The sequence below is a fragment of the Protopterus annectens genome, chromosome 5.part0 (genome assembly GCF_019279795.1).
Source record: "Protopterus annectens isolate FY-2018-M chromosome 5.part0, PAN1.0, whole genome shotgun sequence".
Classification (NCBI taxonomy): domain Eukaryota; kingdom Metazoa; phylum Chordata; order Ceratodontiformes; family Protopteridae; genus Protopterus; species Protopterus annectens.
Genome location: NC_056735.1, coordinates 491,983,571 through 492,009,720, shown reverse-complemented (window position 1 = coordinate 492,009,720; position 26,150 = coordinate 491,983,571). Strand labels below are relative to the sequence as shown.

Genomic DNA, 26,150 nt, shown 5'->3' with positions numbered 1-26,150 from the left:
GATCCACACGAATGGAAGTTGCATCCTCAAGTTTTTACAATGATAATTCAAGCATGGGGAAGGCCAGACATAGATCTCTTTGCCACCCACAGAAATTACCAATTGACAAAATTCTGCTCAAGGACCTTTCATCCACAGGCCTGGAAAGTGGACGCACTCTCTTTCAGTTGGACATCAATGATGGTTTATGCCTTTCCACCTCTTCCACTGCTGGCCAAAGTTCTATTAAAAGCCAGAGCAGACAGACCAAAGATGATTCTCATTGCTCCAGACTGGCCAAGACAACACTGGTACCCACTCCTGAGGAGCCTGACGCATTCCCCACCATGGATCCTGCCTCTAATGCCTTTTCTACTGACTCAGCACAACTTCAAAACTCTTCACAGTCAGCTGAAAACACTCAATCTAGCCGCATGGAGAATTCCTTAAATTCACAGCAGACCCTACTCTCCAAGGAGGTGCAGGATGTCATTTTGGAGGCCAGAAGGCCTTCTACTAGAAAAGCCTACTCCAAAAATGGAAACGGTTTTGTGTCTGGAATCAGAAAAAGGGTCAGAATCCTGAAATACTGAATTTACCTCAAATACTACAGTACCTAGCCGAGCTGCTAAGCAGTGGACTTTCATTCTCCTCCATCAAAATCCATGCCTCAGCCATTTCTGCAGAGTACAACACTGATCCTCCTTTATTCTCTCACCCTCTCTTAAGACAGTTCCTCAGAGGGGCTAAGAATATAACACCCCCAAGGACGCAACCAGTACCTGCTTGGGACCTCAATTTCATTCTAGAAAAACTAACCCTGCCTCCTTTTGAGCCAGCTGCTTCAACAGATCTGCAATATTTGTCATGGAAAACAGCCTTCCTTCTAGCTATCACCTCAGCACGCAGGGTTTCGGAACTACAAGCCCTCATGGCTGTGCAGCCTTTCATCATTTTCCATCAGGACAGAGTTTCCTTACGAACCAATCCTTCATTTATGCCAAAGGTAGTATCCAGGGTAGCCTTGAATCAGGCTATCCACTTACCTACGTTTTACCCTAATCCACAAAACAAAGGGGAGAGGCTAGTACATTCCTTGGACATTCACAGACAGCTCTGTTATTATTTGGACAGAACAAAGCCTTTCAGAAAATCAGAGCATGCTCAAGGGAAGCCTATTTCCAAACAGACAATCTCAAAATGGATAGCCCACTGCATACGCTTTTGTTACTCTTTTCATGGTAAAACTGTACCTGCAGGCATCAGATCTCACTCCACAAGGGCCACAGCTACCTCTACTGCCTTCCTCAGGGGGGTTCCTACCAAAGATATTTTGGAAGCAGCCACTTGGAGTTCTGTACATACTTTCTCCAAGCACTATCACCTACCATTATACTCCAGAACTAGAGCGGGCTTTGCCACTGCAGTCTTGCAGGGCATCCTGGCTCCACCTAGTTCCACTTAGTGCCTACCACCCTTTTATTAGCTTTGGGATTCTACCCATCTGTTATGACTGCAGCTGTATGCACGATGAACATAGTACAGTTTTGTACCTACCATAAATGTAGATGTTCGAGTACAAATACAGCTGCAGTCCTGGTTTCCCTCCCTCCTTCCCCTCTTGGGACAGGCCTTATGGCTAACACCTCCTCATACAACCTCATTGGGGTATTCTTTTATGGTGTATTTGCTTGCAACTACTGTTTTTTGATTATATTGCATTTGCTTTACTACATAAATTTATGTTTTGCCTTCCTTCTGGGGGCACCTGACATCTGGGGCAAGAAAAACTGAAGAAAATGGCGTCGGCTGGTTCTTTTATACCCCTGTCGCACTGACGTCAGGGAAGAAGCGACGACAACTGATGCCGGACCTAGACTTTGGAATTCGGCCGACCGAGGACCCGCCTGATGGCAGGAGAACCCATCTGTTATGACTGCAGCTGTATTAGCACTCGAACATCTACATTTATGGTAGGTACAAAACTGTACTTTATGCCCCTGTACTAAGCCTGACTAGTTTATGTGTCTCTTAATACTTTTCTCTTCCTACCCCTTCTACTCATTAACTGCAAGTCCTTCCTTATTAACCATTATACTGTCTACCTCTAGAATATATTGATTGTACTAGGATGCTGTGTTATGCCTGTATTCTGCACTGCTAAATTTATTATGATAACCTGTAATAAGTATTGTAAATAGGATTTATTTTCTTTTTGTTTTGTTCAATGTTTTCTTATTTGTTATTGTGTTAATTTCATTGTTCTATCTTGGAGCTTATCTCCCCGGGCCTCTACTGAAAATGGACATGTATCCAGTTAAACTAGCCCGGTCAACAAATGTAAAATAAAATAAAAATAAAATAAATAAATAAAATAAAATAAACAGCCTTCAGAGTAACTGTACTAAGTAATGTATACATAAACTGGACACTACTGCAAATATACTTACCTGCTAATGATCTAAAACACCAACTCTGAATTTCTTCACCTCATGGATGTAATACAAAGTTTTCGTCATAAACATCCATTAATTCTAAGGGTCAGTTAAATAATATATTCTCAATTTTAATAAACAGTATTTTTATTTTTTTATTTTATTTAAACAACAGACTCATTTGGATCACAGGAAGTTAACTGTTTTAGAGGTAATAAAGGTGCCCATGACTTTCTTATTTTCAGAATGTAAGAAAATTGACATAAATGAAACTCAAACCAGTCTCCAGGTATTCAACATGTCCTAACTCCTGTCCAGGTATTCAACATGTCCTAACTCCTGTCCAGATATTCAACATGTCCTAACTCCTGTACATTCTATATATGTTAACAACAAAGCTAATTTTATCACATATGCCACTTCCAAATACTAGATGGCCATGTTAAATAATATCTGCTGCAGGCTGAAAGAATTCACATTTCCATTTACTTGCACCCAACACACACACACACACACACACACACACACACACACACACACACATACACACACACAAGCGTGCACACACACACCCTTTGTTCCTTTAATTACCTAATACTTCCCAGCAAAGTTCAAACAGCAGTAAAAAGCAAATGGAGCCCCTCTAGCAGAAAAGCAAACGTCCCATTCTCTCGGCAGCATAAGAAGTCCCAGCAGTGGAGTCCATCATCAAAGCAAAGTCCCAGCAAAAATGAGCCGAAAACGGCAACAATGCAGCAAAGCAAAAGTCCCATTCTCTCTCTAGCAGCAAAGCAAACAAAATAAGAAGCAGCGGGTCCCTCTAGAAGCAAAGTCCCAGCAAAAACAAGCCGCAGCAGCAGATTTAAGTCCGTGTAGCAATTCTTCTCTCGGCAGCAACAGTTTAATCCCCGCCTGCTCGCAGCCAGCCGGAAATGATGACGTGAGCTCCTTGAGCTCAATTTCGACTGGCTGGTAGTGCTGACGAAGCTGACGTCATCGCGCGCATGATGATGTCAGCTCTGACAGTGCAAATTTAAAAAAAATAAAAAAACAAACAGCAAAGAAATCGGAAATTAAGGGGTACCACTCGAGAATCGTGGCACCCCTTCATTTGGACCCCAAAACTCGGTAAAAATGGAGTAATTCGGGACGGTTGGGAGTTCTGAGTAGGGTGGAAAAAGATAGCTCAATTAACAACTTATATATCCTTCTAGTTTTCACTACATTCCTATTAACTGCAGTTATGTGTCCCTTACATGTATTATTACACTACCCAATGTCCTTATATTATGCAATTGGATTTTGCTAGATCATTATATACATGAGCTGTATCTTGCATACAAAAACTGTCCAAGATGCAGATGTTACTGCTACATATTTTGAGAGTTGCTCACACACACTACTGGTAAGATGGTACACTGACAGCTCTACTTTCATATAATTATCTAGATATGTTCAGGTGAAAGTATCAGTTATATGTTAACAGCTCCCTACATTTCTGGCAGCACACTGACATTTCTGAGGAACACAATACCAAGCTACTCATGTGCCAGATTAACCTGTACATGCTGGGCATGAACCAACAGTTGAGGGCTGTAAATATGCATAAAAGCTACTGGCACTCCTTTCATCCACGTTATATGGGCCTACCCAAGTGTGGGTTGACACTGCTTAATACAACACTACTATATGTAGAATGCAACAGTACAACAACATATCAAAGAAAATGACACAGACGCACTCCAGGAATTATACATTTATTAAAGGATTATTACACCTTTATTTATTGGGTTAAAATACTTTTTGAAGGCTCTCTCATTTATTTTATATAACAGTACATGCATAATAATTACTAACCTGCCTGATGACACAGCCTTTGCAGCCTATCTTCATGGGCTTGCTGATTCATAGCCCGGACACCTGCAGCTGTGAAGTAAATGCAGTGATATCGAGACATAACTATCCATAGTATAGACAAGCATAGCAATTCTTAACTACTTAATACAATGGCTACTTACTCAGTAATGGGGCATTAGGCATCGCACGGGATTCCTGGATCCACTGGTCCAGTTGATCCTCCCTACGTCGCTTCAGGTCAGAATAATGGTGCCTGACTTGCTCACCAGTCCGAGGAACACCAGTGGCACTGGTGAGATCACGAGCAAGACTGTTCCAGGCCTCCGTTTTATATTGGGTACCCTGGTACTGGCCCCGCAGGAGTCTTTCCTCATGATTGTGGACAAGGAGCCAAACCATTACTTTGGACTCCTCAGTGCCCCAGCGTTGAGCTCTAAATCGAGTGCCTTCTCCAACATCGGCCATGCTGACTGCAGAAGGAAGCTACAACCAGTTAAAGCAAGTATTCCCGCCTGTGGAGCTTAAATATGCCTCATTTCCCACACTTATTTGTGATTGTCCAGTTTTGAAAAAACTCAGCTGTAGGCACATCTGTTTAGTTGATGTTGGCAATGTTTAAAATTCCTTTGATAGACATGTGTCTGTTGAAAGTGCATGGTTATGAAATGCTGTCATGGCTTAGTGGTTAAGTATTGCGACTACAGTGCACAGTATCCTGAGTTCGAGCCCTGTCACTGCTTTTTATTTTCCTACTGGGCAGACCTGACTGGTTAAGGTACAGTAAAGGAGGTGTGGCCGTGTTTAACCGACTTTGCTCAACTTTGCCTGACTTTGCTCAACGTTACTCAACGTTGCTCGACGGTGCTCGACAGTGCGGTTCACAGCTACGCACAAATATGTTGTGATTGTGCTAGTTAGCGCAGTGCGCAGCTACGCGCAAAGACATTGCGCTGGTTAACACAGTGCTCAGCTACGAGCAATTGGATTTAAATATGCTCAATACTGGTAAAATGTGGTTAGGAGTACTTTATATTGCTTAAAATAGGGTACTCATGCCTCAGAATGCATAACCATTTCACCTTCATATATATATATATATATATATATATATATATATATATATATATATATATATATATATAATTTGTTCACTACTACATTTAACTTTTCAATGCTTTTTACAAAACCTATACATAAAAAATGTCAGGAAATATTTTTGTATACAGATTTCCAACAGAAAATGGAATGTGCAGTAGTGGGACTCGAAATGGGAATGCCTCCTCTTTGTGCGAAGGCTCTAACCATTACACTATCACTATTTTGCTTAATTTGCATATATTTTTCTTATTATCCTCTTCTGCTAACTGTAGCTAAGCAATGGGTAAACCCGCGCAAACATGCACAAATACGGGCAGCTATATCGAATGAAATTAAAAAAAATTTAAAAATCTTTCTATTTTTAATTTTCAGTTGTTTAACATATGGGGGAGTGTAGTCTTACATTGTGCACATGTGAGCGGACTCACTCATGTAACTTGACATTGCGGCGTTTCTTCATTGCAGGGGCGTGGATTTTTGGACTGCTTGGCAGTCCGACACACCCCTACACTCATCCACGCTCCATGTAAGCTTTAGAGTTGAGGCAGCGTGCCCTCATTAATATGCATAGCGCTCTGCCATCATACTCTTAGACTGGCGCTTCCATGTAAGACTAATCTAATCTTACACGGAAGATTGGTAAATCCTGGGGCATTACTTATGACATAAGCAGTCATACATATATATGAAAATTTTTCCTATAGCTCACAGTTAGATTTGTCTGTACGAAGCAAATGCATGTCTTCTGTCTGGTCTGTATTCTGGTCTGTATTCTGTATTCTGGTCAACTGATAGGAAGAGATGGATCATCCATGTGATGCAAACTAGACAAGTATCTATACAGTCTCTTTTTATATTCCATAAGACAGCAAAACCATTTTCCATGAAATTATGACAGCTTCTGTGGACCTCAAGAAACACACACTATCCTGTCTGATTGTAATATATGATGCAGTATTAACACTTTGAAAAAGGAAACGTCTTCTTGAATTACTTCCTGAAAGGACATTGAAGCATTTTCACAACTGAGGTCCATATTTGACCTGATAGTTCCATTTAGGACTTCTTAAAAAGAGATAAATAAATAAATGAATAATATACTTTTTTCTCTGCAAAACATAAATTATGGTCACATTTAGACTTGTCTTAATTTATAATAATATCTAACCAGAGTTTCAAAATATGCTAAAGGAAAACCCCTCACTGAAACTAAAGTAAACAATTTTTCATCATGTATTGATATTTTGTAGTATAAATAGGCCGCGGTGGTGCAGCGGTAAACATTATCACCTTACAGCAAGAGGTTCTCCCATTCGATTCTTGGCTGGAGCCCCTTCTGTGTGGAGTTTGCATGTCCTTTCCATGGTCGAGTGATGTTTAAAGACATGCAGGTAAGTGCGTGCGTGAATGGGTGTGCCTTCTTTGAAGGTTGAGCGTCAGGCTGGCAACTCATCACCATAAAATCCACTGCCAATCATTAGTGGACCGGAGTTCTGCTGTGGCAACCCCTAACCGGGAAAAGACGAAAGGCATTTATTGATATTTTGTAGTATAGCACTGAATTTCAACTTGTTTTCATGTAATGTGACATAGGAATTGACTGTTTATTTATTTATTTATTTTTTGTTTTTTTGCAGTCAAATACATTAACAGTGCTATGTGTTAGTTTTTTCTTGAAATGTATCTGGAAGATGTCTCAGCATTTCATTTTCACTGAAATGCATTGATGTTTGCTATGCTTAATCTATTGAAAAGCTGTTGTGGCACATTTAGATTTCCTTTAAGGAAAGTAGGAAAGTAAGAGAGTTTCAGTAAGGGTTCAGAGTATCCCTCACATAGTAGTTTAGGTGCTAAAGCTGTCAGCAAGTCTCACAGCTCTGCTTATTCATCTGTGAGTAACCGTTGTCATTTCAGAGAAAAAGCAAGAGAGATGAAAACTGGTTTTAGAACAGTACACTCATATTTTTTAATTATATGGAAAAATACCTACTTGTCATTAGCCAAAAATGCCAATATTTAGCAGCTTGTTGTGTTGTGTTGTGATATAAATTCATCACTGCTCATCACACAAAGATTTCTCCTGACTGTTTGGAAAAAGTTTTACTTTAGCTGTTGACTATACCTTAAAATGTCAAAATAAATATTTGTTTGTTTGTGTGTGTGTGTTTGTTTACTGGTATGGTTCAACTGTGTGAAATCCTGACCCTTTTCAGCAAAGGCTTTGAGAAAAGGCTCTATAAATGACAAGAGACATCATCGCAATAGTAGGTTATTATATAGAGTAAGTTAAATGACATTAACACACATGTCAAATTCAATCAATAGCCACTAATATAGATATAAAATATGAACATTTAGGACAACAAGATTAACCAAAGGATTAAACATAGTAAGGAAGTAAAATTAATAACACCTATGGTATGAATATAAAAATATTTAAAACATTAGGTTGCATTTGTAGAATTCATTAGAAGAGCAATTAGGTCATGTGAATATGTAAATACAGGGATAATTTACTGTTGAACAAATTAAATTATAAGAGAATATGAAGGCTACCAGGCCCAGACTGACTGTGATCTCTGGGTGCTCTTAAGGAAAATTGTACTTTACTGTGTGTGTACTTGTCATCCTCCCAATGTGAACGTCCATCACTGGTGCTAGTGGTGAGGATTGAGGCTCCTTGATTACTGGGCCAGTGCAGGGGTGTCACATATTAATTGTTTGGCAGTGGTGGGATAGTCACATCACATATTAATTGGCTTGTAGTGGTGTGGATGTTGAATTCATGTTGCTTGTGTACAGTGATCACTGAAGTTGCATCTATTTTTAATCAGCCATGCAGTGAACATTCAGAGTTCACATCATAATTGTTTTATTTTTTTTGTTAGCTGAGTTAGTCGGGGAGAGCAGGCAAGCATGTCAGCAGAGGAGTATGGCAAGATGACAAGGAGCCAGTTGGCTGAAATGTGCCAGGCTAAAAGACTGGTGTATGCCAACCTGACTAAGGCAGACACAGTTGCAGGTTTAGTCAGAGCTGCATCAGAGAATAGCAACCAGGAAGACGATCAGACTGGCCATGGAGATGTACAACTCTCAGAAAATGGACAGCTTAACCTTTCCACAGAAGACTTAAAAATCCATCTGGAGTTAGAGACTTGAGCTAGAGGCCAAGAATTTGGAAATAGAGGCAGCAGAGAGACTGAGGCATCTAGAGACTGAGGAAAATGAGAAACTGCTATGCCTGGAAGCTGAGGGGAAGGAGAGGCAGAGGCAACATGAAAAGGAGATGATGACTCTTTACCAGAGTTATGGCGGTAATGGGGAAGGGAGTAACTGAACCCCAGAAGCAACAAAGGTCAGTAAATTTCTTCCACAATTTACAGAGGGGGTAATTTTGATAGTTTAATTTAGATGTTTGAGAGGGTATGTAAACAGTATAATGTTGACCAAGGGCTCTGGTTATGGTTCCTGTCCCCCTTACTCCATGGTAAAGCTGCACCTGTTCTTTCCAACTGTCTGATAATGACTACTTAAATTATAATGTTGTAAAGAATTGTTTGCTGGAATTGTTTAAGTTAACACCTGAAGCTTATAGAAAAAAGTTTCTGGAACATAGACGCAAGGCAGATGAAAGTGAGTGTGAATATGTTGCTGAACTAAGCACTTATTTTCATAGGTGACTGAGTGGATGTCAGGTCACCACTTTTGAAGGGCTGGCAGACCTTTTGGTGAGGGAACAGGCCCTTTGTCTGAGGACATGAGAATCTGGTTAGCTGATAGACAATGCTCTACTGCAAATGAGTTGGGGAAGGAGGGAGACCTATACCTAGCAAGCAGGGCATCACTGGACAAACAAAGGACACCCAGTGCTGCTCATGGGTCTAAGGGAAACTATGGTGGGCAGCCCAGACTGCCCCAACAGAGTCTGCCAGTAGCAGGGGAAGCCACTATTCCAGGTACACATCCAGGACCTAGGGTTAAATGTTTTAAATGCAACCAGTGGAGCCATGTAGCATATAGATGTCCATGGAAGCAAGATGGGGAACAAAAGGTGGGAGAGCCAGTAAGTGGGAATGACAAAATGCCAACAGAAGGTTGTCTTGAGGCAACAAGGGTACTAAACTACCACAAGAAGTTATATCTTAGTGAATGGGAAAGAGGCCATGGCTATGACAGACACAGCCTCTGACCTAACCATTGTGGTTACAGAGGAGCACTACTTGCTTGGACAGTCTATTCCAGTCAGAGCTTTAGGAGGGACCCCATTCCAAATACCTTTGGCTAGAGTTCACCTTGACTGGGAGGATGGCTAGAGTTTACCTTGACTGGGAGGATGGAAAAGGAAGCCAGCAAGTAGGTGTTTTTGAGAATATCCCTGCAAGATGTCCTGATAGGGAATGATTTTGATAATGCAGTACCGTATATACATGCAGTTACAAGCAGTCAAGCTTGGAGACAAGCATGTGGGTCTGGCAGCCTGGGGGAGACCCAGAAAGGCCACACACTTGCAGCCAGGACTGGTGAGGTTGTTACTTCAGGGATGGAGCTACCCTGTAGCAGTGAGACTGAAGGTGAGCCACAGCTGCTTGTGGATACTGATGTTCCCTTGGACAGAGTGACTGCAAGGGCAGAGGTGAGTAGTAGTACCCAGGCTGACAGTGAGACACCACAGTCAGAGGATACCAGACTTCCTGTGGAAGGGGAGCTGGGAAGGGTTACAAAGAGAGAGAGTTGATACAGGCTCAGCTCTCAGACCCTACATTACAAGGCCTGAGGGAGGTAGCTAGTGAGGCACCTGATTCTCAAGGGAAAGGGGAATCTGTATACTGGGACAAAGGGTTACTGTATATTGAGTGGACTCCTGAGGGAGGGCTAGAGGGTGAGAGAATACAGCAGTTGGTAGTGCTTACAGTCTACCGTCTGGCACTTCTAGCCATAGCCCATGATATTCCCTTTGGAGGTCATATGGGCATAAAACCTACAAAGAGATGTATTATACTGAGCTTCTATTGGCCTGGGATTTCCAGAGATTAACAGGGTACTGCAGGACCTATGAGCAGTGCAAAAAGGTAGGCAAGGCAGGAGACAAGGTGAAAGCTCCTTTGCCTATGATTAAGAAGCCATTTCAGAGGGTAGCTATGGATATTGTGGGGCCTCTGAGTACCCCAAGTTCCACAGGGAAAAATTATATCATAGTGGTAGTAGATTATACTACCAGATACCATGAGGCAGTAGATCTGTCCTCCATTGAGGCAGAAACGGTGACAAATGCTTTGTTAGAGGTTTTCAGCAGGGTAGGTTTCCTAAAAAAAATACTGACTGCCAGAGGTGCCACTTTCATGTCAGACCTGTTGACTTGTCTGTGGAAGTACTTGTGGGGTGACGCACCTAAAGACCACCCCCTACCATCCGCAGACTAATGGTCTTGTTGAGAGGTTAAACGCTCCACTCAAGATGATGGTACAGGCATTTGTAGACCAGTTTAAGAGGGATTGGGACAAATATTTGCCCCATTTGTTGTTTGCATACAGAGAGGTTCCCCAGGAATCCACAAGTTTTTCATTCTTTGAGTTGTATGGGCATAGGTTGAGGGAACCTCTAGATTTAATTCGAGATGAGTGGGAGGGTGTGTGTGAATCCCACAAGGAGTCTGTTGTGGCTTATGTCCTAAACCTCAGGACAAGACTCAGAGGAACTCATGGGGTTGGCCCAAGGGAAGCTGGCTGAAGCCCAACAGCAGAAAAAGGTCTGGTATGACAGAAATGCTCGAGTTAGAGAGTATGCTGTAGGGCAGCAGGTAATGGTTCTCATTTGTGTCTGACACAAGAAGCTGCAGGCAGCTTGGGAGGGACCCTGCAAGGTGGTAAGGAAGGTCAGTGATGTTAACTACATGGTAGAACTGCTAGGCAGGAAGCAGGGGCACAAATTGTACCATGTTAACATGATGAAACCTTACGATGATAGGGAGGCCCATGTGCCTAGTATTTGCAGTGGATTGCAAGAAGAGTCTGAGGGGGATCTGATGACTGATCTCACTGGAAAGGATAGCAATGGCCCAGCAGTTATCCCCTACCCAGGTTTGAGAAATCTGAGCAATGTTACAGGAGTTTGGGGACATTTTCACTATAAACCAGGGTGCACCCACCTGGTGCAGCAACATGTGGATACAGGACCCCAAAGGCCTATTAAACAGGTCTCGTATAGGGTGCCTGAGAGAGTCAAACAGACTCTGATGGAGGAGATACAGGAAATGTTGGAACTACGGGTAATTCAGGAGTCCAGCAGTCCCTGGGCCTCCCCAGTGGTGCTGGTACCAAAGAAGGATGGCAGCACCAGGTTCTGTGTGGACTACAGGAAATTAAATAGTCACGCAGAGTCAAATGCTTACCCCATGCCTAGGACAGATGAAGCCCTAGAGCAGCTGGGTAGGACTAAGTATCTTACTACCATTGATCTTACCAAGGGTTACTGGCAGGTGCCCTTGACTCCCAGTGCTAGAGAGAGAGGTCAGCCTTTGTGACTCCTTTTGGCTTGTATGAGTTCACAGAGATGCCCTTTGGGATGAAAAATGCCCCAGGGACTATCAGAAGGCTGGTAGATCGTATCCTAACAGGAGCAGGAGGTTTTGGAATTGATTACCTAGATGATATTGCCATCTACAGCCATTCCTGGCAAGAGCACCTTCATCATGTCAGGGAGGTGCTAGGCAGACTTCAGAGGGCAGGGTTGACCATTAAGCCCAGCAAATGTAAGGTGGGTATGGCAGAGGTCTCCTACCTGGGACATAGAGTGGGGAATGGTAAGATCAGGCCAGAACCTGCCAAAGTGGAAGCCATTCAGGCATGGCCTCCACCTGTTATCAAAAAGCAGGTGAGGGCATTTTTAGGGCAGCAGGGTACTACAGAAAGTATGTCCCCAATTATAGCACCGTAGCTGCTCCCCTCACAGACCTGACAAGGAAAAACAGGCCAGATAAGGTACCATGGACCCCAGCATGAGAGCAGGCATTTCAGAAGATTAAAGGAGGACCCCCTGTGTTAGCCAGTCCAGATTACAGCAAAGAATTTGTTGTGCAGATAGATGCTTCAAACCATGGGGTGGGGGCTGTACTTAACCAGATTTCTTCAGAGGAAGAAGAGCACCCAGTGGTTTGTCTCAGTTGTAGGCTCCAACCCAGGGAGGAATGCTATGCAGCTGTATAAAAGGAAAGTCTAGTCATAGGCATCATAGATAAGCTCAGCAGCTTAAACATAAACCCTTATGTCACTAGATGGGTTGCAAACTGGCTAAAGGACAGAACCCATAAAGTTAAAATCGCTGGAGCAATGTCAGACTCAAAGCCAGTCACAAGTGGTGTCCCACAGGGATCTGTCCTGGGACCCCTCTTGTTCGGCATTTATTTCTCAGATGTTAAAGCAAACATGGGAGGGTTGTGGCTGACAAAGTTCGCAGATGACTGCAAACTAGGCGCCATAGTCGATACACCAGCGGACACATACATCCTACAAAAAGGCCTCACAGAAACGGACAACTGGTGCCAGAGTCACGGCCTTAAACTAAATGCCAAAAAATGTATAGTCATACCCTTTGGGAAAAACAAAGTACCCACAAATTATCACATAGACAGCAACCCACTGAGTACGGAAAAGTAATCAGAGACCTAGGGACCCAAGTCGACAGCGACCTCTCATTTGACACCCACGTTGCCAAAGTGGTTAGAAAAACATTCTACCTTGCACACCTCATCATGAAGGGATTCACATCCAGATCCAAGGATGTCATTGTACCCCTATACTCCTCCCTCATCAGACCCATGATTGAGTACAATGCCCCATTTGGTATGTACCTCACCCGGCATTTGCAACAGCTGGAGAGACCACAAAAGTACCTCACCAAGAGGATCAAGGGTCTCCAACATATGTCTTATTCTGCCAGACTAAAGAAACTTCAGCTCTATTCAGTAGCATACCACCTGCTCAGAGGTGATCTCTGCCTGACGTACAAGGCCATGTCCAATCAGGATCTGATGGACATGCTCCACCTCAAAAAATCCAAATCCATCAGGACTACGAGAGCTAAAGACTTAAACCTCGGCACAAGTATGAATAGGACATGCTGGAGGGATAGATTCATAACCCAGAGGCTTCCCATGCTTTGGAACAAGATCCCAGTTCGTATTAGGCAGAGCCCCTCACTGACTCTCTTCAAGAGAAATCTTGATGAGTGGATGGGAGATCGTAAGTTTACCCCAGGGGTCATATCTGTGTCACTGCTAGACAAGGGCACAGTAAACTAATTCTATTATATAAGGGGACCTTCACTGTGTCACTACTATACAGAGGCACAGTATTCTAAATTTATTCTGTACATTTTTGTACCATTTCATGGGGTGGCAAAAGCCACATCACTATGGCTAGGCTTACAAATGCCCCAGGGCAGATAGCCTAGTACTATACTATGAAACTATGAAACTATGAAACTAGTGTGGGCACTGCAGAAACCTCAGCCTTATCTGTATGGGAGAAAATTCACTGTAGTTACAGACCACAGTCCCCTAACATGGTTACATCGAGCCAACCAGCAAAATGCCAAGTTACTAAGGTGGAGCTTAGGGTTGCAAGCATATGATATTACAGCGCAGCACCGCAGTGGGGTTAGCAATGCCAACGCAGATGGGCTGTCAAGACAGGGAATGAGGTAAGGTATTCCCAGATAGGCTCAACCGTTTCAGGCAATGTTTCTCAATGGTCATTTGTAAAACTAGCTTGAGTTTTCGGGGGGGGGGGGGGGTTGTGAACGCTGCCTTCCCCAGACTGACTGTGATCTCTGTGTGCTTCTAAGAGAAATTATACTTTACTGTGTGTGTACTTGTCATCCTCCCAATGTGCACGTCCCTCACTGGTGCTAGTAGTGAGGATTGAGGCTCCTTGATTAATGGGCCAGTGCAGTGGTGTCACAGAGAATAACAAAGATAAAAAGCTTAGAGTAGAGTAAGTGATTGTTTAATTAAAGGATTATAGAGCAAATGTTTAAAAAGTTGAAAGAAAGTAATCAGAAAGTATATAAAAAGTGGGTGAGATTAAAGAGATTTGAAATAAAATAATAGTCTATAAGTAAAATCATCCTCAGAAAAGTAAAAAGGAAATGAAATCATCAATCAGTAGCTAAGTATGAGTGGATTAAAGTAATATTTTTGTATATAAATTCAGACTTCCAAATGGGGGAAGCTTTATCATTCAATTTCCATTATCAATATTGATGCCAAAATCCGCAGACTCAAGTTTGCATTAGCTTACATATTTTGTAATTTGCTCATTTCACTATTTTTGTATGTCATTGGGCAAACACCTGATATGAAAGTTGCTATAAAGACAGTTTTCCAGATTACTTACATACTGAGGAAAATGGTTTGATTGCCTTAAATTGTTACATTGATTTTGATTTGCAGTTTACTCCCCTCTATAAAAGACCATGGAAAGATTTAACTTGCTGATCATCTTTAAAACAGTAGAAAAAATGTATTCTCTTATTTACTTGACTTTATGCCATCCAAAAAAAAATAGTATCATTACTGCTACTAGAAAAGGCATGGAAACATCTCTTACAAATATTCACGATAATAAGATCTAAAGTAATTTAATTGCAAGACAGTAAAGTATTAATCACTGAGTTTGCTGATGCTATTCTGTTCTAAACCTCTTGTTTATCAAACTAAAGGAAATATGGGCTTTCAGCAGTGTGCCTAAATTGTTAATAAATTTAGTATTTTTCATTTTATTGATCGTCTGATTTAATTGCCTTAGCAAGTAAAGAATTTCAATTAATCTTCAAACACTATATGATAACATTATTAAATGTAATCTAAATCCAGAAAGTTCTTCAGATGTTATTTTAGCTTATTCTTTAGAGAAACTCAATCCAGAACTGAAAGATAGGAAATTTTAAGTTTAATAATCTTGCTAGAGTGACAACATGTGTTCCTTACATTGCTTTGTGTATTCAGCAGTCCCTTCTGCACTCTTTGTGTAGCTCAAGTTTTGATCAGTTGCTGCTGATTTTACAAGCCACAGGTTCCTTGACGTCACTGCACCCCCTTCCTCAAGAGGCAACAGCCATGGAGCTAATTGTATTTAAGTGGTGTGTACATGAGGGCTTCCCTTACATGGGATCTGTGTGAGAGGGTAAAGCCCCTCACAAGGAAAAGACATGACTTTGTGAAACTACTAACATTTTCCTTTGGATAATTTGTCTCACACAACTGTAATTTACAAAGCTGATCTCTACCATACCAGATTATGTAAACTTTAGTTTAGACAATGTAAGTAAACCTAAACTGAGGGGGGGGGGGGTTGAATGTCCTAATTTTGAAAGATAGTTGCATAGAAATCAATATGTGAAATTTATTAAAAATGGCTAATTATTCCATGGTTGACTTAAATTGAACTGCTCTGTCGATCTGGATTCTTACTTTGCAATATATGGGCAATAGTTTTAGTCAAAGAGTAATATTTTATTAGGTTACACATTATTCAATGATGCATCAAATACTTGCAGAAAATGTGTGTTTTACATTGCTATATGCTGAGTTGCACAAAATCCCATTTAAATCCAGTAGCCTTCTCTATGTGAGTTAATGTGTTCTTTAAGTTAATACACCAAGATGTTACAGTTAGAACTTCTATTCCAGTGGTATACAGTAGTACCATTTGTGCATGTATGTGTGTGTGGGTGTTATTCTTCCATTTAGTGCAACATACTGATACACTTCTAAGGACATGCTCTGCTTTATGTTTTTTGCCTCTAGCTCTGTAAAGGGCTAGTTAGCCTATGGAAGACATATAGTTGGTCGACAAAGTGTTTTGTCAAACAGAGAAAAAGCTGGTACAGCTGATCAAAATTAATCTTTTATGCACATATCAGCTTTTTTCTTGTGCAAGACTGCAGTACAATGGGGAGCAGGGAATTTGTCCTTTTGCCATTTTAGTATAATCTCAGTTTTATATATATATATATATATATATATATATATATATATATATATATATAAAGCATTCTATAGCTATGTCAAGAATCTCAATGGGAACACTCAGATCTGCTCTGAGTTACAGTACAATGGCACTAAATATACAGAACCAACTGATATTGCCAACATCCTAGCAGATAGGTTCATTGCTAACTTTACCCCCCTCTCACCCCATAGAGGGCCCATCTCTATACTGGAAGAATGCAAAGTTCCTATAATCACGGCTGCACAGGTAAAAAACACACTCTCCAAAGCCAAGAACACAGCATCCATGGGACGTGACAATATCCCAGGCTGCGTTCTACATGAACTACAGAATGAACTGGCACCCTACCTAAGTACCATGTTCAATCATAGCCTCACCTCAGGCTTTGTACCCATTGAATGGCGCACCGCAATGGTTATCCCACTCCACAAAGGGGGAGCCACGACGGACCCCAGGAACTACCGCCCCATTAGCCTGACGAGCCTGGTGTGCAAGGCCATGGAACGTATCATCGTGGAACTCATAAACAAAGACATTGGTAATCTCCAAACTCTGGACCCTACCCAGTTTGGATTTGTAAAAGGCAGATCATGTCTCCTAAACCTGATTGACTTCTTTGAAGCAGTCACCAAAGCCATAGATGAGGGTAAAATGGTTCCCACAGCTTATCTAGATCTTGCCAAGGCTTTCGACACCACCCCCCACTCTAGAATTATAGATAAGCTCACTAAACTAGGTATAAATCCGTATGTCAGAAGATGGGTTGTCAAATGGCTCACGGACAGAACCCACACTGTGAATGTAGCGGATTCCAAATCTGACTTCAGACCAGTGACAAGTGGAGTACCACAGGGTTCAGTCCTGGGTCCTCTCCTGTTTGGTATCTACTTCTCTGAAGTGCAGGCTAACACAGAAGGTCTTTGGCTAACAAAGTTTGCAGATAACTGCAAACTAGGAGCCATAATCGAAACTCCTAACGATGTGGACAAACTACAAAAGGGCCTCACTGAGGCAGATACCTGGTGTCAAAGCCATGGCCTGAAGCTCAATGCCAAAAAGTGTATTGTCATCCCCTTTGGTAAAAATTCTGTACCCATGAACTACCACATAGCTGGTAGTCTACTTAATGCTGAAAATGTGATAAAAGACCTTGGGACACAGGTGGACAGTAGTCTCTCCTTTGATAATCACATCGCCACAGTGGTCAGGAAATCCTTCTACGTGGCTCATCTCATCACAAAAGGATTTTCATCCAGAAAAAAAGAGGTCATTGTTCCCCTCTACTCATCACTCATTAGACCCATTATAGAGTACAACGCTCCTTTTGGTATGTACTTCACAAGACATCTACAACAACTGGAAAGACCACAGAAATACCTCACAAAGAGGATTACTGGCCTCAAACAGATGCCCTCAGACCGTTCAAAAACTACAGCTTTACTCCATCGCATATCGCCTACTCAGGGGCGATCTCTGCCTAACATACAAAGCTATGTCAACCCTAGAGCTGTTGGACATGCTCCACTTAAAGAAATCCCAATCCCTCCGAGCTACACGCTCTAGGGACCTAAGCCTTGTCATCACAATAAACAGAACATGCTGGAGGGATAGATTCCTGTCCCAGAGACTTCCCATACTCTGGAACAGACTACTTATCTATATCAAACAGAGCTCCTCATTAGCACTCTTCAAGAAAAATCTTGATGATTGGATGGGAAATGGGAAATTCATCCCGGAGATCACTTCTGTGGCTTTGCTCGACAGGGGCACAGGAAAATAATTTTCTTGGGTGGCGAAAGCCAGGGTACATTTTTTGGCTAGGCTTATATAGGCCCTAGGGCCAATAGCCTAGTACCTACCTATGAACCTATGAACCTATATATATATTTGTAATTAGCAGAGGGTAGTGCTGGGTGCAGGGGGTTTGCCCCAGAAAAAAAAACAGGGTTTTACTGTTTTCTTTTTTTTTTTCTGTTTTCTACTGGGTGACGATCAACCAGTTGTGTTCAATGTGCTGCATATTTTGATAGTGTGACATAAACACACACATATCGTAAACTGCCAGTGATATATTACATTTTTTACGAACTCTGATCTGTGGTCCTGATCCTGGCTGTTTCATTCCATACTGTTTAGATTTCCTCTACTTTGTCAGGTAATATTTATGGATTCCAGCCAAGATCTTGAAATGTAATTGTTTTTGACAGACTCTTACATAAAGATGGCAGGACCTCCTTTTTTCTTTGTATATCATAATTATTTATCTATATTTTATGCCTTTTATCAGGATATTTTGCCTCATCTAGCACCTTTCTCAGTTTTCTTTTGCATTTTTCAAGCAAAGTCTACTATACAAAAATACTGGGTTTTCCTTTTTATCACAGCAGTTGCTTTTGAAACTTTATTTTGTATGTTTTTATACAATAAGGACAGAAATACAATTATAACACTTTGTAAGTAAAATTATAACACTTTGGGACTTCTCACTTTTGTAGACACCAGTACTTACCTGTTTCCAGTCTTTAAATCAGTTTATGTACAGATCGCTGATTATATACCTTCCATTTGCAATGTCAGGTGGCAAGACAACTGACTTACTGCTCTGAGACATCATCTCAAAGTCCTTCTGAAGGCAAAAAGTTACCTTTTTGTTAACAATTGATATGCAAAATTAAGCTGAAAGTAGTTTTGCAAAATCTTTTACCTTGAAACATGCCATTATTTTTATGACTCTAAAATACCAGTAGTCCATTGTCCTATATATTTCTTATTTTCATCATGTTTTATCTTTAGAGCAGCATTATTAGAACTGCAAAACAATTTGCTAAATTAATCTTAATACTCTCTTTACAGATCTAGAGGCCCCAGAAATCCGCTGTCCCAGTGTGAAAGAAAAAATTGCAGACCCTGGAACAGTGACTGTTCGAGTGTTCTGGGATACTCCTGAGGGGCGGGACTCAGCTGATGGCATCTTAACTGAGTAGGTGTTGTTTGATCAGTCATTCTCATGCCTGATTTATTATAATATGAAAGATGGCTTTTAAGACAAATTTAGTAAAGCAAGGAGTAGTACTCTCATGATTTGCTTTCCATAACAGTAGACATTTACACAATACTGATTTATGCACAAAACTTTTCAAAATGGAAAAGTGTTTTTCTGTACCATTGTGCAATTTATAGGTGTGCATAAAATTAACTTATGATATACCCATTTCGTTTTATCAGAACTTTCTTGCAAGCAAATGTAGTTCATTTTGCTATAAAACGTAACTTGATACCATTGTAAAGGTTTTATGCAAAGCATCTTAAAGTGTAGTGGTATTTAATTGGCGAAGTCTGTAAAGGTTTTTCTGCATCACTTCAGTGCTTACATTCTTGCTCATGTATTTCATGAGCATTTCAAGGTACACTATTGTGTTGTTGCTTACAACTTATTATAATCTAAAAAATACATTCATTTGGAGAATGTGGGAGGAGCATTATTAGAAGAGAGCTGAAAAAATATAACACTATGAATTACAAGTGAGCCTTAATTCCTATTCATAGGTTCATAGGTTAGCACTAGACTATCGGCCCTAGGGCCTATACAAGCCTAGCCATACCAATTCCCTGGCTATTTCTTCCCACACTGTTTAATTCCCTGGACCCCTGTCTAGCAGGGCGACTGACGTGATCCCCGGGGTGAATTTCCTTTCTCCCATCCAATCGTCAAGGTTCCTTTTGAAGAGGGCCAAAGAGCAGCTCTGCTTGACATGTATGGGCAGTCTATTCCAAAGTCTGGGGAGTCTCTGGGTCTGGAACCTATCCCTCCAGCATGTTTTGTTTATTGTGATGACAAGGTTTAGATTCCTGGAGGGTGTGGCTCTGAAGGATTGGGATTTTTTTAAGTGTAGCATGTCCAACAGCTCTGGGTTTGACATGGCCTTGTCTGTTAAGCAGAGATTGCCTCTGAGTAGATGATATGCGACAGAGTATAGCTGGAGTTTTTTAAGGCAGTCAACGTAGGGCCTGTGATTCTTTTAGTGAGGTATTTCTGTGGCCTTTCCAGTTGTTGCAGATGAATTGAGAGGTACATACCAAATGGGGCCTTGTATTCTATAATGGGTCTAATGAGGGATGAGTACAGTGGGACAATGACTTCCTTTTTTCTGGATGAAAAGCCCTTAGTGATGAGGTGTGCCACATAGAAGGATTTCCTGACTGTTGTGGTGATGTTGTTATCGAAGGTGAGACCACTGTCCACCTGTGTCCCTAAGTCTCTTATCACACTTTCGGTGTTTAGTGTACTGCCACCTATGTGGTAATTCACAGGTACATGTTTTTTTCCAAAGGGGATAACTATACATTAATTGGCATTGAGCTTGAGCCCATGGCTCTGGCACCAAACATCTGTTTTTGTAAGGCCCTTTTGTAGAGTATCCACATCATTTGCAGATTCAATAATGGCTCCCAGTTTGCAGTCATCTGCAAACTTTGTTAGCCAGAGTCCCTTAGTGTTGACCTGCACTTCAGAGAAGTAGATGCCAAACAAGAGCAGTCCCAGGACTGAACCCTGAGGTACTCCACTTGTCACTTGTCACTTGTCTGGAGCTGGATTTGGAATCAGCTACTTTTACAGTGTGGGCTCTGTCAGTAAGCCAGTTGGCAACCCATCAAGTGATGTAGGGATTAATGCCCAGCTTAGTAAGTCTGTCTATGATTCCAGAGTGGAGGATGGTGTCAAAGGCCTTGGCAAGGTCTAGATAGGCTGTGTGGACCACCTTACCCTCATCCATGGCTCTGGAGACTGATTCGAAGAAGTCAGTCAGGTTCAGGAGACAAGATCGTCCCTTCACGAACTCAAACTGGGTGGCGTCCAGTGTTTGAAGGTTGCCAATGTCTTTGTTTATAAGTTCCATGATAATACGTTCCATGGCCTTGCAGATCAGGCTCGTCAGACCGATGGGGCGGTAGTTCCCGGGATCCAAGGTGGATTCCCCCCTTGTGGAGTGGGATAACTGTAGCTGTACGCCACTCAGTAGGCACGAAGCCTGAGGTGAGGCTATGATTAAACATGACACTTAGGTGAGGTGACATATCATTTTGTAGTTCATGTAATATGCAGCCTGGTATGTCATCTAGTCCCATGGATGCTGTATTCTTAGCTTTGGAGAGTGCTTTTTTACCTGTGTGGCCGTTATTACCAGAATTTGTTAATCTTCTGGTATTGAGATGGGCCGTTTAGGGGGTGAGAGGTGGGTGAAGTTGGCACTGAATTGATCTGCCAGGATATTGGCAATATCCTTGGGATCAGTATATATAATGCCATTCTGTTGTAGCTCAGAGCAGATCTGAGGATTGCCATTTAGATTCTTGACATAGTTATGGAATGCCTTGTGGATGTCTTTGAAATCTTTGTGAATTTTATTTTCATAACTAGCGTTGGAGGATTTTATGAGGGATCTCAACTTCTTACTGAGGCTGGTAAGGGAGTTTTTTGCATCCTGGGATTTTCCTCTTTTCTGCAACAGTTTCTTCCTTTTGTTGTAAAGTTTGTTTATGGCAGGGGACCACCAGACTGACTTCCTTTTTTTGGAGGAGAGCATCTTGGTTCTATTTGGGATGGCACAATTCATGCATGAGTGGATGTGCTCGTACAGTGCCTTAGTGTAGGATTCAGCAGTTGAACTTTCAGTTCCCGTCTGCATGGGTGTCATGAAGTTTGTCACATCTGACGTGAGTAGCATGAAGTTGGCTTTGGAGAAGTTTTTCATGGAGGTTTCCTTACTGGGGGGGTGGGGGTTGGATGTGGATGTTAAGGGTGATTAGCTTATGGTCAGATCTGACCAACGAGAGGGTAACCATAGGTTTGGAGCATCAATTGCCCATGTTGGTAATGACCAGGTCTAGGATATTGGAGCCCCTGGTGGGACTATGGATTAGTTGATCCAGGGCTTTGGAATTTATGTATTCCAAGAACCGTTGGGCAAAGGTGTTGGTACACAAGTAGTTTTCCCATTTAATGGCAGGGTAGTTGAAATCACCCAGTATTAGGGTGTTTGGTTGTATCTTAATATTTTCCAGTATGTTTAGAAAGGTGTAGCGAGAATCTTGGGGCATGGTGGGGGATCTGTAGCATGCTACAATTTGGATTGCAGTCTTACCTAGTGTTAGTTACACCTGGAGAATTTCAGATGCATTGTGTTGAGCAACTAGCCTGATGGTGTGAATATCCTTGGTGAATATGGACACTCCTCCACCTTTAGTGTTTCTGTCCTGGTTTGGTGGCCGAAAAGTGTGGTAAGAGTTGTAGGCTGGTATTGCAGGGGTGCTCTCTGGAGCCTTGAACCAGGTCTAAACTACTGCACAGATATCAATGTTCTCCATTTTTAGGAGTGCCTCGAGAGAGTGCATTTTGAGGTTTAGACTTCTAGCATTGAGTAGCATTACCTTCAGAGTTTGCATGCTTGTATCTGTTACGGTGGTGGTTTTGTCCTTTGAACTTTGCCTAAAAAAGGCACTATAGGGGTGGCAAGAGCCTTAGCCAGTAACCTGAATCCCAGGGGTGACAGGTGCAGACCATCTCTGGCAAAGCATCATGGTCTGTCGATCATGTTGTCCCAGGCAGACAGATACTGGATCCCCTTTGAATGACACCAGAAGCTTAGCCAATTATTGAAGTAAATCATTTTGTCCTTATATTGTGATATCATTTTGGGCGAAGGCAGGATGCTACTCAAGGCTAGGTTCATACCTGCCTGGGCCACATGATCTGAGAGCTCTTCCATGTCTCTTTTCATGTAGTCCAGGGAGGTACGTCTCAAGTCATTCACACCAACATGGACAATGACAGAGTCATATTTGTACTTGTTGTGGAGTGACTTGAGTGAATGCATTATGTGGCGGATCCTGGCACCCGACAGGCAGCTAACTGTAATTTTCTCCTTGTTCAGCCTGGTGAGTGGGACATCACTGCGCCTGACTATAGAGGCACCTATGACTAAAGTGTTAGGTACGTTGTCTTGTCTTTATAAGACAAAATTATTGACTTTTACAATGTAAAACACATTTTTTCTTAAACTAGTGCCAAACAGGAAATGTATTTATATAACACTTAGGATAAAACGTGAATTTAAAATGAGTATATGGATGACAAATTATGTTGGGTAGTCAATCATATTTGTTGGCTAAGCAGATGTTGACCAATGAAAGATTTGATGTCCTTCAGTGGACTCGTGTTGTGTGTGTGTGTGTGTGTGTGTGTGTGTGTGTGTGTGTGTGTGTGTGTGTGTGTGTGTGTATATATATATATATATATATCCCCTGGATTCTCTTTGCTTTGCACGGCGTGCAGGATCAGTGCAGGAGCTCTAGCAGGCAATATGTCTGCCGTACGATCCAGGAACAGCCTGCAGGGGTGTGCACAAGTGCTCCTGCACTAGTCCTGCATGGACTAAGCCCCTGTATGCAAATCACCCCATTTGCAGGAGAAATCCATGCAAATGAGTTGAATTTGTGATCCAGGAAGCTTGCAACCGACCGTCTAGGACTAGTGCAAGCTGCAGAAATGTACTCGGTTAGTAACCGAGTACATTTCTGCAAAATCCAAAATGGAGCTGTGACAGCTCCAAATAAAGGCTGCATATCAGTTAGGACGCATGCCAATGGCCAAATATAAGGCCATTGGCATTGCAAAGAGCCAAAAAATAAAAAAAATCAACTTTTTATTTTTTTACCCATAAGCATTGGGCAGCGACACGCAAATGGGATTGGGGGGAAAATAACAAAATAAACCTAAATTAAGCATTCTAACTAAAATCATTATTCTGCCATGCAAGTCAATGGCAGGCAAAAGATAACATGGCCAGTGAGTAGTGGTTGCTAAGGGGGAGGCTCAGTGTGAGACATGTAACTATGCATTAGCAGGCAATCCTATGCAAATGAGGGGAATGATAGTGAATCCTAGTTTTCCCCAGCATGCTAGTCAGGTCTCAACAGTGTAAGAGTAGAAATAGCTTGGTGCAAGCCTAGGAGTTAGCTGACATCATGAGGTGTGTGTCAGGCATACTGTAAGTGGATTGGAGCCTTGTGGCTCTGTTTTGCTCCTAGCTTAGCAGAGCTAAGCAAGGGGGCATGTCTGAGGCTGCCTAGCACTCTTTACATTGCCTAAGTGGGTGTGCGCACCACGCACCGGGTTTTAAAGGGAAAAAAAAGTAAACCAGGAAATAGCGGCTCTGTGCACATTTGAGCACGCTGTGTGGTGTGCCCCCAGGCTTAAACAGGAGGGCAATGGGAAGGGAAAACAGCAGTAGGAAGGTAATCTAGGAGAACTAGCATAGCTGGCAGGTGAAATGTATCAGAATCAGTCAATTCCACAGGCAGCAGTCCAGTCCAGCCCAGAACACTACTATAAACTATGCAAACACCTTCCCCTCTGGTTTTGCTTGCACTCTACACCACTGGTTTATACAAGCAGGGAACCTTTAACAAACAAACCTACAAAATGAGAGGGGTTGCAGCAGGCAACATACAACAACATGCGCAAGAGGCTGAGGGTGGTGAGGATGTGAATGCTGCCGACTAACCCACAGTGAGGAGACGGAGAAGAGTGTACAGACCCAGGGTAACCTACCAGGGGCTACATGAGCTGGAGATAGTGGAGCGCTTTAGGGTGGACAGAGATCTCCTACAGCAAATTGTTGAGCTGTGCCGGCCACACCTGACACACCAAACTGACCAAGGGGAACCCATCCCAGTGGATACCAAGGTATGTGTAGGCCTAGGAATACTTGCCACAGGTACCTCCCAAAGTTCAGCTGGGGATATCATGGGGATCTCAGAGGTATCAGCATCCAGAATATTCCACCAGTTCTTGAATGCCATGTCAGCACATGCCAGTGAGCACATATATTTCCTCAACACCCATGAGGTGTTGGCCAGTAATATGTGTCTCTTCCACCAAATAGCAGAATACCCTGAGGTAGTGGGTGCTATAGACTGCATGTGCATATGCATCAAAGCATCATCCGGTGAACAGGGTAGGGCCTTCATCAACCTCAGAGGCATCCCCTCCATCAACTGCCAGGTCGTCTGTTATGCCCAGGGCATTATAATGAATGTGTGTGCTGGCTGCCCTGGAAGGTATCATGATTCTCACATTTAGCATCTGATGCAGCTGTACCAGAGATTTGCCAGTGGGGACATTCCATATCGTCACCTAGTGGGGGATGCTGGTTACACACTGGAGCTGTGGCTGATGACACCCATCAGAAATGCACAGACACCTGAACAAGAACGCCATAGTGAAGCACACACACAGACCAGACTTATAACAGAGTGTGTGTTTAGGATGCTCAAGTCACGGTTCTGGTGTCTGGACACATCCAGTGGAGCCTTGCAGTACTCACCAGCTACATGTACCCAAATTGTTATGGTATGTGCCATGCTACACAGTATGATCCTACAGAAACAGCTGTAACAAAAACAGCACAGGGCAGAGCCACACAGCCCTCCCACCAATGCCAAGGCCTGCACAGGCACAGAGTGACTCAGAGGAGGAACAACCTGAGCCTGCCCCAGTAGGCAGATGGAGGCGTGCCCAGTATGCCGAGGCTGCGGCAAAGAGACAACGCATAGCACATACACTGATACAGTATGGACCCAGGGAATAACACCTCTCTCTGACTTGCACATACAGTAAAAGGGATGCCAAACATAACACTACCTGTGCTCAACCATGTATAGGGAGTGTACTATGTGCATCCAACATAGGCAGCCCTCCAGCACCATCCAC

The 26,150-nt window shown here is 42.4% G+C and overlaps 1 protein-coding gene across 3 annotated transcripts in view; it reads left to right on the top strand.

Annotated features, from left to right (window-relative positions):
- The window catches only part of SRPX (sushi repeat containing protein X-linked), a 1,243,861-nt gene that overhangs the window by 887,066 nt on the left and 330,645 nt on the right, over positions 1-26,150 (top strand). For all 3 annotated transcript variants that reach the window (XM_044072420.1, XM_044072418.1, XM_044072419.1), the window contains one exon: positions 19,232-19,358. In XM_044072420.1, coding sequence (XP_043928355.1) covers positions 19,232-19,358 — 127 coding nt within the window. The remainder of the gene's footprint in view (positions 1-19,231; positions 19,359-26,150) is intronic.